Raw genomic sequence first — 14,840 nt, 5'->3', positions numbered from 1 at the left:
AAAAAAATTTTTTTAGTAATTAACTGCCATCCAACGATTTAACTTCGTCAGAGATATCAAACAGGTCATATATATATATATATATATATATATATATATATATATATATATATATATATATATATATATATATATATATATTGGGATACTCAATTCATCCCCCATGAGAGGAACATATAAACTGGCCTATATTCTAAACTTACTAACTCATCGGTGTCTGTTTCGACCAGCTACCACCACCAGCATGTAATTAAAAAAAGTCTCCCTTACAGTATGTGTGCTCGTACCGTACTCATATCCTTTAATCATGCTGCCTTTAAACGTGACTCCAAGACTTATGTGGCATCCTAGAAGATGATACAAAAGGAGTTACATTGAGGAGGCACAAGATAGGCTATGCGTGGCGGCCAGTATAAATGGTGGAAGAAGAACCCTGGAAAACCCACGGGAAGAACCACCGACCCACGAGAAGCCAGTGGCAAGCTTTCTCATGTACCCACGTTAGCCGAGCCAGAGACTCAAACCCACGCAGACAGAGGTGAGATGGCAGTGATCCGGAACGGTGAACGTTTTAGACCACTCGGGGCCCCTCCTCGACAGAAAATCTCTCCTGTAATATAAAACTATGAGAACAAACGTGTTCCCTTCGTTGTAGCTTTCCACTTTAATGCCTCGAACAACGACAGAGCATTCGGAAACATTGGCACCATAATGAGGCGTCCAAACATCTGAAGGGTGAACTTTGAAGATGTTCCTATGGTACTACTGAAAACCTACAAATCTCAAGGAGCATCAGGTACATGCCAAGGTAACTTCCATCAAGACCATATATTCAGGTACATTGCAAAAACAAGTGTTGTCTAATTTGCAAACACTTGCTCGAAACCGAATCGTTCAAAAGTTCGCCGATAGGAGTAAGCTACAAGATCAATCACAGGTACTGATGTCTGGTTAAGAATACAATCTTTCATAGTTTCTTCGCATGCAACAGCTGTGCCACTCAGTGTGTTGGCGAAACCATTGAGTTTAGAAAGCTCATTGCTGACTGCAAATGATCCCACTAGAGCAAAATATGTACCTCTAAAATACATATATTTAAGCCAATATGCAAATAAATGTTCTGGAAGTGACTACGATTGGTTTGAGGGACCACTTTCCAGTTTTCCTAACACTTAAACTCAATAGCAAATCAAAGAAAACTAAAAAAAAAACATAAACCCATTACTTAATGATCTTTTCAAAATCCCTGTTAAATTCGAAACGGATTCCATGGAATACAGTTCAGATTTTTGAAGTTATTGATGACTATTTAGTTTCTTGGAGGAATCTTTTCATGGAAACGGTAAACAAACATGCCCCTTTAAAAAGGCACAGGATGGAAAATAACACCAAAGTTGTTGTGTTATGAAGAGAAGAGAATTAAAAATCGGTAGGAAATCAACCTGAATATAACAATTGGATGAACAATGTTAATAAAATGATAAGTCAAGGCAAAAGAGCACACTACAATAAGAGGGCTGGATGAAAATAGAGATAATCCTTAAAGCTATTGTGAGGGGTTTTACCAAGTTTCGTACAGGAAGCTGTAAAACGGAAATGTTGTCCCTCTATCATGTTTCCCGTTAATCTAAGCAACATCTCAAATATTTTAATCACTATTTGTTTTCAAACTCCTGAAAATCATACAGAATCTAAAATTCTCTCTATATGGTCTGGAATTCGAATTCTGTTATGAAAAACTCCATTATAATGTAAATTTTAAATTTCCAGGAACGAGTAATACATTTGTATCGATGTATATTATAAAAATGGATGATTGTCTAGTCTCATCCGTGATATAAAAATGGATGATTGTCTAGTCTCATCCGTGATATGATTGGAGCAAGACTCCATAGGCAGCTGCACCTGACGTAGTAGAGGGAATAGCTTTCATTTGCAGTCACATTATGAGATCAAATACATTTCCACAGACTCGGAAAATTGCCAGATTAAAATCCACGGTATAAAGCTGGAACTAAAGATAATGCAATTGACTAGAGACGCTTATCCATCCTTTCCTGACCTTTACAATTAAAAGAACAACATGTACATTTTTCTTTTTTGAACTGTTTGAACACTTATAATCTTATTCATAATAATCAGTCTGGCTTTGGACAGAATCACTCGCGTGAAACTGCATTCATGTGTATGGATAATAAAAGGCACCAAGCAGCGGACAAAGAAGAAATAGTATGCACTATTATGGTTGTTTTTTGTTGTTGTTGTTGCGTAAAGCTTTTGATCTTGTAGACCATGAAAAGATGTTTGAAAAACTGATAATCTATCAATGTAATAAAACTCTAAAATGGTTCTTATTTAACTGATAACATGTACAAAGTATCTTTAAATGATTTCCTTCTTTTAGTAAAAATATTCATCGTGGAGTATCACTGGGCTGTCTCTTCAGAACTCAGTTATTTTTGTCAGTTTATGAATGACTTTACATATATATAGGAAATTAAACGTCTTCCACTGACCTCCACTGTCAGATTCAAGTAAAACTGAAACTACGCTTGAAAATAGCTTTCAAGATACTCTTCACAGACTTGAAGTATGGAGCAAGGAAAACGGTATTATTATAAATAAAGACGGAAACAAAGCAACAACAACAAAAAGGGAGCAAGGCTAGATAGTGACATTAGTGACAAACTCCAAGTTCTATTTGACTGTTAAACTGAATATGACCTCTCATGATAAAATTCATAGAGTTCTTGTAGATAACAATCTAACCTGGTTTATCAAGACAAGATAAGGCAAGACAATATGAGAGATTTATTTAACGTCGGCATGATTTAAAATAAAAATTCATCAGAGGCTCTCATAAGAGTTTTACCAACATTACATCAAACAAATGAGGCATTACAACAAGCAAACACAGGAGGGATTACCAAGACAAACACAACAATCATAGTATATAAATACAAAAATACAATGTATAACTTGAGACATGAACAGGCAAAGCATTGTAAAAGTCCGTGAGAAAAAGTGAATTTAGTATCTGGATTTAAAAAAATAATAATTTAGGATTACAAAATAACAAATAGAATTAATAATATGGACAAAATTGAAATCTAAAATAATTTAGAAACACCAAATCAGGCCTAAAAAGCACGTTGCAGTGCAGCCTACGCCTTAAAGGAAACAAGCCTACAATAGGGCATTTGATTAGTACATAAGACAAGGACAGATAAACAACAAACGCTTACACAAACATTAGCTGCCATCATGGCGGGGGTGGTATTATTTATACTTGTTACATTTACAGATTCTGAATGAATTAAAACTCGATTGCAATCTAAAGTTATTTGCTAACTCATTCCATAAAATGGCAATTGCATATGTCAGTATTATAGCCAAATGTTGAAGTTTTAATTCTTGGGACATCTAAAATGTTTGAATATCTAAATTTAATTGTATTGTGCTTAAAACATTAAATCGTACAAATATTTGGGAGCACGCTTATTCAGTATTTTTAAGTCTCTAGAACCGTAAGCTGAAGTCTGCACACCTATAGAGCTGGCATTTTTGCCATAAGTATGATAGCTGCTTGTGAAATCATCATAAACAAAATTCCGAGCACGATCTTGCATATTTTTGTTTCAAGTTTTTTGTTAATACAAAAATGCCAGGCCAAGGGACATACATTGAAATTGGAGAGTTAAAAACTGAAATCCAAAATAACACATATTTTTTAAAAAAGGTTAATTCTTATCGTTGTCTACATAAGAAATAAAAAATTCAGAATATTAATTCCTTTCTAGAATAGGGTAATCTTTTATAAAAAGTAATATTCAACCATATTTGGACTTATGGCCTGAGCATTTTCAAAAACGCTTTACCCCGATATTTTACTCGAGGTTATAGAAAATTTTTTTTTACCGCTATACAGTCTTAAACTAAAAGAGCGAAATTCAACAAGTTCTGTAAAAATTCAACAAATAGTTTATTTCCCTATAATACAAAGTGAACATTTCAAAAGAAATTACAAATTAAATTATAAATTAAATTCCAATTAGATCAATCTATCACAAAAGTCCAAAGGTGTGAATTTTCCATTGAATTCCAATAGTATTCCAAATAAATTCAAATACTGAATGCGTTGATGTGTATGTAGTATCGAATGTGCTAATGTGCCAGTGGCATGGAATGTGGCGATGTGTTCAGGTTTTGTTTACGTATCACAATAATAAAATTCAAAATGTCCTTGTCTGAATTTACTATCATTCAGTCCAAGAATATTTTTTAACACTTTTTAATTCCGGTGAATGATAATCTCAATAAATAATAAATTAAAAACTGAACATAACAAGAAGACTGATTATATTTCAGATGTCAAGGCAAGAATAATTAATCCAAATGTAAACAAGATTATATACCCCTCTATTTGACCTAGGTCGAAATTGCCATTTTATGAAAATACTCTGTCAACTAATAGAAAATTTACATTCTGGAAGAGTCTAAAGTCAGAATCAGGGCTGTATCTTTCACTCAAATAAACATGTTTACATTATTAATGATTTGAATATTTAAGTCACCATGATAGAGAAATATTAGCTATGTAGTATGTTGCCTAACAAATAAATGTAACTGTTCAGGTACACCATTAACCTGACTTAGGTCAAGGTCAGGTACAAAATACAAATGTACATAACAAAAGATCACTAAGAAAAGTCAACAATCAATACAAATCAAATCTATATAACAATTATCTCAAGTAAACTGAACTTACACACGACCTGTCTTGTTTATTTGGATTTCAGTTTGAAACTCTCCCATATACTAACAACAGAAATATAAATTGTCTCAATCGCTTCATCCTGTTACTACCTTTTAAGCTTTGATAATGGTATATTTTCTATATCCTCGAGTAAAATAACTAGGTCAAATGAATTTATGAAAACGCTCAAGGACAGGAATTCACGGCATTCCAAATGTAGGGAATTATAACATCTATATATACAAGGAAAGAAGAAAACAATACGATGTGATAGACACTGATGGACGTAAAAACAAAAATAAAAATCATGATGTCAAAAAAAAAAAGATCTGATTAATTTACAGTCGGTTAAGTAACTTTTACGAGCGAATCTACTATCCTCTATCAAGATAAGAATGATTTCATTCTGCTTCTACAAGGAGTGAACGAATTTCCGACAAATATTGCGGGTCCATCACGGTTTTATTAAACATAAATAATTTATAAGAAAATTATTCTCGATTTTAATGTTTCCCATTCTATTTCAAGATAAAGAGCTTTTCTGTCAACATAAATTGGCAAACCTCTACTATCTCCATCCCACTGGGGTTTGGAAGAGAGAGAGAATAACCTATAATCTATATCTACTCTGGTCTGTTATAAACAAATTATATACTTTTTTTTTTTTAATTCAGTACTATGATCGTCTGAAGTTTAATTTTACTTTCTGCTTAATTGTTCTAAATGCATATTAATATAATTTTCTCTTAAACAACAAAAAGAGAACAAAGTAGTTAGACATGTTTATTTTACATATAATTTTATTTGTATTTTTTATTTTTAATTTTTTTTTTTTTTAGATTGCGTGTCACCAGAGTTTGGCGCCTATAGTCCATATTCGTTTCGTTTGATAAACGGTGTGCATATGACGGAACTAGAAACAAAAACATGGCCAATTCACTTAGGTTCCATAATCGAACGGGCACTTTAGTTACACTGAGCGACGATAATAGAACTGCCCAGAGAAACTACCCAACCCAGGAATTCAATAATGGAGTTATACTTAGTAACGATACACTCAAGGACAATCAGATCTTTGAGGTTAAAATTGATAAAAAGGTAACTGTCAATGGGTCGTCTTAAGTTGGGGGTAGGTGATTGATGTGAAGAGGTTTGTTTGGGTTCGGTTAATACGTAGTTATTCATGACCTCTTTTTATCGCCGACGCTGTGGTTATAATATTAAAACTGCCTATGTATAATTAATAGATTTTGATAAAAAGAAACTAAATCGAGAAAAGAGCCAGTTGCATATCATCCACTTCGTAGTACGTTTCTAATGACCCCCCCCCCACTCAGTTTACTTTCCGTGGCACGATGACCCAGTGTCAGACTTCACCGTAAACTGCCACACTGCAGACATCGTAGCGATATGACCACAGTTGTTAAAGCTGCGTTAAAAATCTAAATCACACGCACACGAGGATGAGAGTATTTAGTACGTTTCCAGTGACCTGTTAAGCAGTGTAATTTTCGGATGAAAGTAACTAGCATGTGGAAAAAACAAACCATTGGTTTAATAACGTGTGCATTTTCTGTATTAATCCTTAATGATTCAAATATGTTGCTTTTATTGGGTTGGAATAAAGATGCTTCTGTTCTTTCTCATATTAGTAGTTTGAAACAAGGCACCTAGATTTAATTTTTTAAGAAAAAAAATCAAAATGTAGAGTATTTAGTTTACTGTTAAAATATGGATTTTTTCTTAGCTAGTTGTATGATTTTTTTATTTTATTTACAAAACTAAAAATACAGTAGGATAGTGTTTACATCCAGGTATTTTGATGTGATCATTTGGCTGAAGTGAAACTTATGCCTTAGTTTTCATGGATTCATCGAGTTAGAACCATATTTTGTAGTAACTATCATATTTTTCACTTAAAGTTATAAAGTTATTACATGATACTTTTTTTCTTATTTTGTAGTAATTACCATATTTTACATTTAAATGTATTTCTCAGTCTATTACTGAATCTTTTTCCTTAAAATTCAAAATATTTTATGGATATTCATCATCTATTATGACTTGTATTTTTTGTCATGGTTTCAATAACAACCATCTCATTCTGTCATCATGTTTTATGTGCTGGTAATGACCACTTCATTGTCATAATCATGTTGTCTATGCTGGTAATGACCACTTCATTGTCATAATCATGGTGTCTATGACAGTAATGACCAAGTCATTGACCATATTAATCAGGAAGTCCTCATAATAGACACATCATAGGTCATTATGTTAAAAACAAACCACTTAAAAATGACAATCTTTAGTATATCATGGCTTGTTAAATTTCTAAAAATAGAAAAGTATTTTAGTTTTATCTTCTCTGCAGAAACTGAGAAAGTTAAGCAAGAGATAGAAGACAGATGTAATTTTAATTTATTCTCTGTTAGCTTTTTTCGTCAATTCATCATAGGTAATGGTTCAATTGAAGCTGTATTATTGCATCACTGGTACAAAAGAATTGTTCTGTGAGAGACCATGTCTATAGTCTAATAAATTTTGCAAATCTTAGTCCCTGTCATATTCTTGTTTGTAAATTTAGCATGTTACCTGTCATATGAGGTGGCCAAGTGGTCTAAAGCACTCTCCATTACGGATCACTGCCATCTCACCTCTGTCTGCGTGGGTTCGAGTCTCGGATTCGGCCTATGTGGGTATTTGAGAAAGCTTGCCAGTAGCTTCTCATGGGTCAGTGTTTATTTCCTGGGTTTTCCCAGGTTCTTCCTCCACCATTAATACTGGCCGCCATGTATAGCCTATCGTGTGCTGAAAAATGACGTTAAACCCAACAACAACCTGCCATATGCATTATTTAGAGACTAATAGTAGACTGGTACACTACCTTTTGCCATAAACATATTATTTCACACAGATATAAACAACTAATCTTGCATGCAGATATCTTTATGAGGCGATTTGTGAAAATCTTAATGTCAGAATCAATGTATAGTATACAGTCTGTGGCCTCCATTCCAGTATCCCAGATTGAATTCTATGGGTATTGTGCAGGGTCTATTCTATAGCTGAAACTTCAGAGTGAAAATTTTCCCCCCATGTTAAAAATGGGACAATTTTCTTAGTATATGAGAGCTTCATCAAAGAAATAAATGTAGCACTTGGAAATGCACTGCACTTTTTTTGTGTACTTGCTTGATTGTTGGATGCAGCATTTGATTGAATGAATTCTGTAGTCATAATCTGGTCTTAGAGACTTCCATTTTTTCTTCTTCTTTTATCCCCAAATAATTTCTGTCACTACAGCTGTTCTGACTTTAAAGTTTATCCCTGCCACCAGAGCCAGTTAATTGTGGTTACTAATGGACTTAAAATACCCAGTAAAGATTATAGTTGATTGTGGTTACTAATGGACTTAAAATATCAAGTAAAGATGATTATTGATTAATCCTAGGTACCATTACCATGTCAGACTTATGTGGAAACTGGTATGGGAACAATTCAATGTAATGTAATTGACTTAGACATAGTTTTAGCAAATTTTCCATATGAATTATGCTTATTCTCATGAAGGTTATCAAATACCACTAGCAATCAAAAGGATCACTGTCATTGAAAATACATGTGTACTGGTTCTTAAAGCTCATAGTGATAAGAATGGCTGACACTGAGTACTGTCAGTGATAAGAATGGCTGACTGAGTATTGGCAGTGATGAAAATGGCTAACATTGAATGTTGGCAGTGATAAGAATGGCTGACACTTGAGTACTGGCAGTGATAAGAATGGCTGACACTTGAGTACTGGCAGTGATAAGAATGGCTGACACTTGAGTACTGGCAGTGCATCATTGTTTTCATTTTCACTAAAGATTGTGCAACAAATCACATGACTAAATAATGATCAGCTTGAAGGATTTCGATTGACAGTTTTTGTTTTACATTCTTGGTTTTCAGTTTTATTAGGTTAATGTTCTTGATTTGGGTAATTAAAATTTGTATGTTATTTGTTACAGTTATGGCAAGAATGTTTCCGGTTCCACTCTCTCATTACATAATTTTTCTTTGATGTAATAAATGTACACTGGGTCATTTTAAACCATTTTCTGTTATTCTTACAAGTAAGTACTTTTACTTAAATAACATTGGTCTAATGACTTCAGCTGTCAGGTTGTTGCTAATGAGTTGATTAGCTATTTTGAGTTTGGCTTGTTTAATTGGTGTTATCATACTTAAAGCTTCTGAAAGTTGGGAACATGCAAAGCTGGAGAAATTAACAGTATGTTGAATTCGGATGAATTTAATCATTGTATTTAGAAGAATTTGTAAAGGTTGTGGTAAAAGCAACAGTTATGTATGTAGTCCTGAGACACTTACTAAGTCTGCAAATCATGGTCAGCATTCTCAATATTATTATATTTGACAATTTTATAAATGTTTAAGTTAATATTTTTCGTATTTAAGTTTACATTACTAGTGTTTAAGTTTATATTTTTTTGTGACTAAGTCTATATTACAGGTATTTAAGTTTATTTTTGGTTTATATTTTTGGTGTTTAAGTTTATACTACTGGTGTTTAAAATTATATTAGTTCTTGTCTTTTGTTTACATATATGTTGTACATATTTGCAGGTTTAGAAGACACAAACTCACCACTCTATTCTGCTTTGGGCTGGTTTATGCAGGGATCGTCCTGGGCTTCGCCAATGTCGCAGATTGCGATTTTTTTTCCTTATTGGCGACAAAAATATCCCATCTGGCGATTTTTTTGGCGACATACTTTTTGGTTATTTAATTTGTACATACAATCATGGATTTGGACTGAATAAATTTAAAGCCAGAACGAAAGGAAGCCACAAACTTGACTAAGCAATGCATTGGAATCAATCTGTTACGCAAACGATCCTTTGTTCTTATTGACAACCCTATCTTTACAGTGCATTGTTACATCATAATCTGCTTACGCTGACATCTGGGCTGAGTACTGTATGCTGCGATACAGTCAATCATGCTACCGCACTATACCTACAACTGACCGACTTCTGAAGACGCGAATAGAACAGATACAATTAATTGTATGGCTAATCCTTCTGTTTTTTTTTTATACATATACCAATACAATAGTTTTGCTGAACCTTCATAGAAAACTGATAACCTTTGAAGTACCGACTACTGTGTATACATACAAAGCAAATGGAAAAAATCTCAATCACAATTACATCTGTCGCCAGTGCAGCATTTTACTCATTGATCTTTTCCTTTTGCCATCAGTCCCGTGTTACGGCTGCAGAGACTTAAACTCCGCAACAAGAAATAGCACAAAAAAAAAACAGTTTTGCATAATTAATAATAATTATTTATTTCTCAAAATACAGGAGTGAAAGAATCCCTAAACTGGGTGTGAATTTACGCTTATATATACGGTCCAATATTGCCAGGTGTTGACTCGTGTAAGTTTCATTTGTGGGAATGGAGATCCTTTTTTTCTTGTCGAGAAAATTTATACAGCATTCAGTGATCATTCTTGGGATTTAGGAAGCAATTCGCTACAAGCTTTGTGAAGCTAGCCATAAAAGGGGGGGGGCTGCTGAGAGGCTACTGGTGTCACATGTCAGCACTGAGGACTGTGAACGTGGATTCAGTAAGATGAACCTCATAAAAACTGACATCAGAAATAAGCTCTGCATCTCATCTCTCGAGAATTTAATGAGAATTAGCATGTACAGATGTGAAAAATTAGACTTTGAAACTGCATTCAACAAGTGGGCAGCCCTAAAATCGCGACGGATCTTCATGTAACACTTTGTAACATTTTGTTAATGCTTGTTGTAATTAAAGTATTAACTAATCCATCTTTTGTAATTTTCATTGCCTATTACATTAATAGACTAAATTAACACTTGGAAAAATGTACACTACTTTTCTGGCGACACTTTTTGAAAATTGGCGACAAAATATTGAGGTTGGCGATTTTTTTGGCGACAGCTTTTTAAAAGCCAGGACCATCCCTGTTTATGTAGAATAGGCATTGTTAACTCTCACTCTTCAACAAGCTATTCTGTCTCTATTCCTCATCTCAGCGAGTTCAGGATGTAGAATATAGGTGATTTTGTCTCTATTCCAAACCTCACTGGGTTGGTGAATGTAAAATAAGGTCATTATGTCTCAATTCCACACTGCTGTGGGTTGAAGATGTCAAATATAGGTCATTCTGTCTCTGTTCCAGACCTCAATGGGAGGGGAGTTGTACAATATAGGTCATTATGTCTATATTCCACACCTCAGTGTGATGGGGGTTGTAGAAGTGTGGTCATTATGTTAATTCCACACCTCAGTGTGATGGGGGTTGTAAAATATAGGTCATTTTGTCTCTATTCAACACCTCAGTGGGATAGGTGATGTAGAATAAATGTCATTTTGTTTCTATTCCACACCTCTGTGGGTTGGGGATATAGATTATAGGTTATTCTCTCTCTCTTCCAAACCCCAGTGGGATGGAGATAGTAGAATATAGGTCATTATGTCTCTACCTCACATGGGTGTGGATTGGGGATGTAGAACAGACTGTTGTTAACTCTCACTCTTCAACGTGTCATTCTGTCTCTGTTCCTCTCCTCAGTGGTTTGGGGATGTAGAATATAGATCATTTTGCCTCTGTTCCACACCTGAGTGTGATGGGGGATCTAGAATATAGGTAATTCTGTCTCTATTCTACACTTCTTTGGGATGGAGGTTGTCAAATATAAGTCTTTTTTTCTCCTTTCCACACCTCAGTGGGATGGGGGTTATATATATATATATATATATATATATATATATATATATATATATATATATATATATATATATATGTCATTCTGTCTCAGTCCCACACATCACTGGGATGGGTGTTACAGAATATAGGTCATTACGTCTCTATTCCACACCTCATTGGGTTGGGTATATAGAATATAGGTCATTATGTCTCTGTTCCATACCTCAGCGGGTTGGAGATATTGAATACAGGTCATTATGTCTATTCCTCTCAGTGGGTTGGGGATGTAGAAAAGACTTAATGCTTACTCTTCAACAGGTCATTCTGTCTCTATTACACACCTGGGGATTGGGGGATCTAGAGTACAGCTTGTTAAGTCTTGCTGTTGTACATGTTGTTCTATGTTCCTCACTACTGTGGACTGTGTACGCAGAATAAGCTGTACTAATTCTAACTCTCAACAGGGCTATCTCAATTTCCCACCTCTGTTGGCTTGGAGATGTAGAATTGGCCCAGTGTGTTCTACAGTATGTCATACGAGACAAACTTTTTGCCTTGCAATGCATTCCATAATTTTCCAGTTGAGATGCTTATCTTTTTAAAAAAGTGCTGTTCCATCCATCCATCCATCGTGTGCTTTGTATCAATCTATATACGTTCCTGTTATCTTTTTTCTATAGGTGAATTCATGGAGTGGCTCTATTGAAATTGGTGTGACAACATGCGATCCTGACAGTCTGATATTTCCAATCAGTGCAACAGGTTTTCGTGAGGGCACATGGGTTATGTCAGGGAGCTCAGTTTTAAAAGATGGCCACTCAATGATAGAAGAATATGGGGCAGACCTTGACCAGCTTTCAGAGGGAGATCGAGTGGGGGTCATGAGGTCAGCAGAAGGGGAACTACATTTCTTTGTCAATGGAGCTGACCAAGGAATCGCAGCTTCAGAAATACCCCCAGCAGTGTATGCTGTTGTAGACATGTATGGAAAGTGTGCTCAAGTTTCAATTATTGACCCAGACAGCACTGATAATAGAAACACAGGTAAGCTTATTAACCAATAGCTTAGCCTTTCTTCTATGGCTAAGTTAGAATCTTTGTCGGAGTTCAGAGACTTAGAATCTTTGTAAGAGGCAGGTTTTCTCTAGGGTCATTTATGCCAAACAGGTTTCATAAAACTCAAAAACTGTTGGCTGCATGAAAAAGAGAACGAAAATCATCAGGTGTATTATTCTTAGACTTCAGAAAGACTTTTGACTTATTTGATCATGATGCTTCATTATCAGTGTGAAAATGTTACAGATTTAATGCAATACTTGTTTTCATAATATCTGTCTCACAGAATGAATTGCTGTTGGATAAGTACAGTCTGGCTAAATTGAAATTAAACATGGTGTTCTTCTGGGATCTATCTTAGGACTACTGCCCTTTCTTATATTCATAAATTCTCTATTCACAGTGCCCACACAAATACAGACTAATTTGCAGATCACACAACAGTTGCAGTTTTAGCAGCAATATAAATACTGTAGAGTCTCTACCGAACTCTGATATGAGAAATATTAAAATGTGGTCAGAATAAAGTAAAATAGTAATAAATGAATTAAAAATGATATATATGGTAAATGTTGGTGAGAAATGGTCAAGTGATTGAAAATATTAAAAAGGAAACATAGTTCGGATTAATAGTTGAACATGATTTTAAAGGGAGATAAACTTGCTGGCTATGTTTGTAAATCCCTTTCAAGTAAAGTAACTTTGTAAAATCAGGAAATACATACCCAAAGAAATTAGAATAATTTACTGTATTGCTTTTATTCTTCCTGTTATTGACTACTGTTTGATAATATGGGGAATCTGCCCTTCAAGTCAGTAAACAATAATATACCAGATTTTGAATCCAACCGTTGGTTGAATTGTGGGTGCTCCTTTGGACACTGTCTGAAATTTGTTTCCTTGTAAAGGCCTAGAATTAGGGACAGAATAACTTCTCTTAACACATTAACCCCTGGTGACGAGTTTAAGTGGCAGGAGGTAGTAGCTCTACAATGATATCAAGTAATCTGGAATTTCTAGTTGCACTACAAAATACAGAGGGGAAAAACCTCATTTTTTGGACCCGATTTTTTTTCTGCCCAAAATTTGCCTGTGGTCAGAATCCAATTTTGTGTCTGGATTTTATACTTTTTGGACTCGTATCTAAGGCAGACTGGTGTGAACAGCAAACAGACAGATGAACCTTTGCAAAAAGTAGGATAAAATGGGCATTTGGAATAAAGAGTGGTCTCAATATGAAAATAATTGGTCCGTAAAGCAAATAAACCCACAAAAAAACTCCAACTTTTACCTTTCTGCTCATGCACGAGCCAAATAGCCAGTGAAAAATGATGTTTCTAATACAATAGGAAGTGTGTTATTGGAAGATCACCTGGAAGTTGGTGTTTTGAGATGTATTCAGAAATAGCTTCATAATGTGTTTCCTACTCGAATTTCAGACGAAAATGACAAAAACCTCCAGGGTTTAATGTGTTAAAGAACATTTTAGTTGCAGTTTTAAGTATTCTGGAGTATTGATATGGAACTTTTTGTTATGTTAAAACAGGCAAATCTTTTGAATGTTTTAAAGAAACATTTTACTTGTTTGAACCAGAATGAGTTGTTACTTTTATTGTGTTAATGTCATTTGCTTTAGCTTTATGTATGTCTTGTGTATACTGTATTATCATCTGTTATTTTCAGTATTGAAAATGCTTGATCCTTTATTCTAATGTAATGCATGAGAACTAATTTTGACATATCTCATTGTTGTGGGCTGCAAGGGAAACAATATACATTTGTATTCAAATTGAGCCACCATGTTATATAAATAATTATTCCACCACACATAGAGATATGACTGGCACTTTGTTAATCAGAATCGACAGAAGAAAATGAGTCCCTTTAAGAGAGAATAGAAAGCCAGGCAGTGTATAGAGTTAAGGCCCTTTAAGATTGATTAGAAATCCAGGCAATATGAAGAGTTAAGGTTCTTTAAGATTGAATTGAAACCAGGCAGTATGTAGAGTTAAGGTCCTTTAAGATAGAATAGAAGGCCATGCAATATGTAAAGTTAAGGCCCTTTAAGATTGAATTGAAGACCAGACAATAGGTAGAATTAAAGCCCTTTAAGAGTGAATAGAAAGCCATGCAGTATGTCGAGAGATGGTAAAGAGAACTCTAAATATTGATTTTGTATGGTGGTTCTGGAGTTGAAACAATTAATGAACATTGCCATTTCTGTCAGATGTAAGTATTTTGTTAACAATGACCATTGACATTTGTCAGATATAGTA

The 14,840-nt window shown here is 34.5% G+C and overlaps 1 protein-coding gene across 1 annotated transcript in view; it reads left to right on the top strand.

Moving 5' to 3' along the window:
* Positions 1 to 5,675: 5,675 nt before the first annotated feature.
* Positions 5,676 to 14,840, top strand: part of LOC149781647 (neuralized-like protein 4) — a 128,887-nt gene continuing 119,722 nt past the window's right edge. The window contains exons 1-2 of the mRNA XM_089935716.1: positions 5,676 to 5,854; positions 12,189 to 12,552. Of these exons, the coding sequence (XP_089791842.1) occupies positions 5,684 to 5,854; positions 12,189 to 12,552 (535 nt within the window). The 5' untranslated portion in view covers positions 5,676 to 5,683. The remainder of the gene's footprint in view (positions 5,855 to 12,188; positions 12,553 to 14,840) is intronic.

This window comes from Sinohyriopsis cumingii, chromosome 15, assembly GCF_028554795.1.
Source record: "Sinohyriopsis cumingii isolate HCF-2022 chromosome 15, ASM2855479v2, whole genome shotgun sequence".
Taxonomy (NCBI): Eukaryota; Metazoa; Mollusca; class Bivalvia; order Unionida; family Unionidae; genus Sinohyriopsis; species Sinohyriopsis cumingii.
The sequence above is the reverse complement of the archived record's forward strand: the minus strand, read 5'-3'. Positions and strand labels throughout refer to the sequence as shown.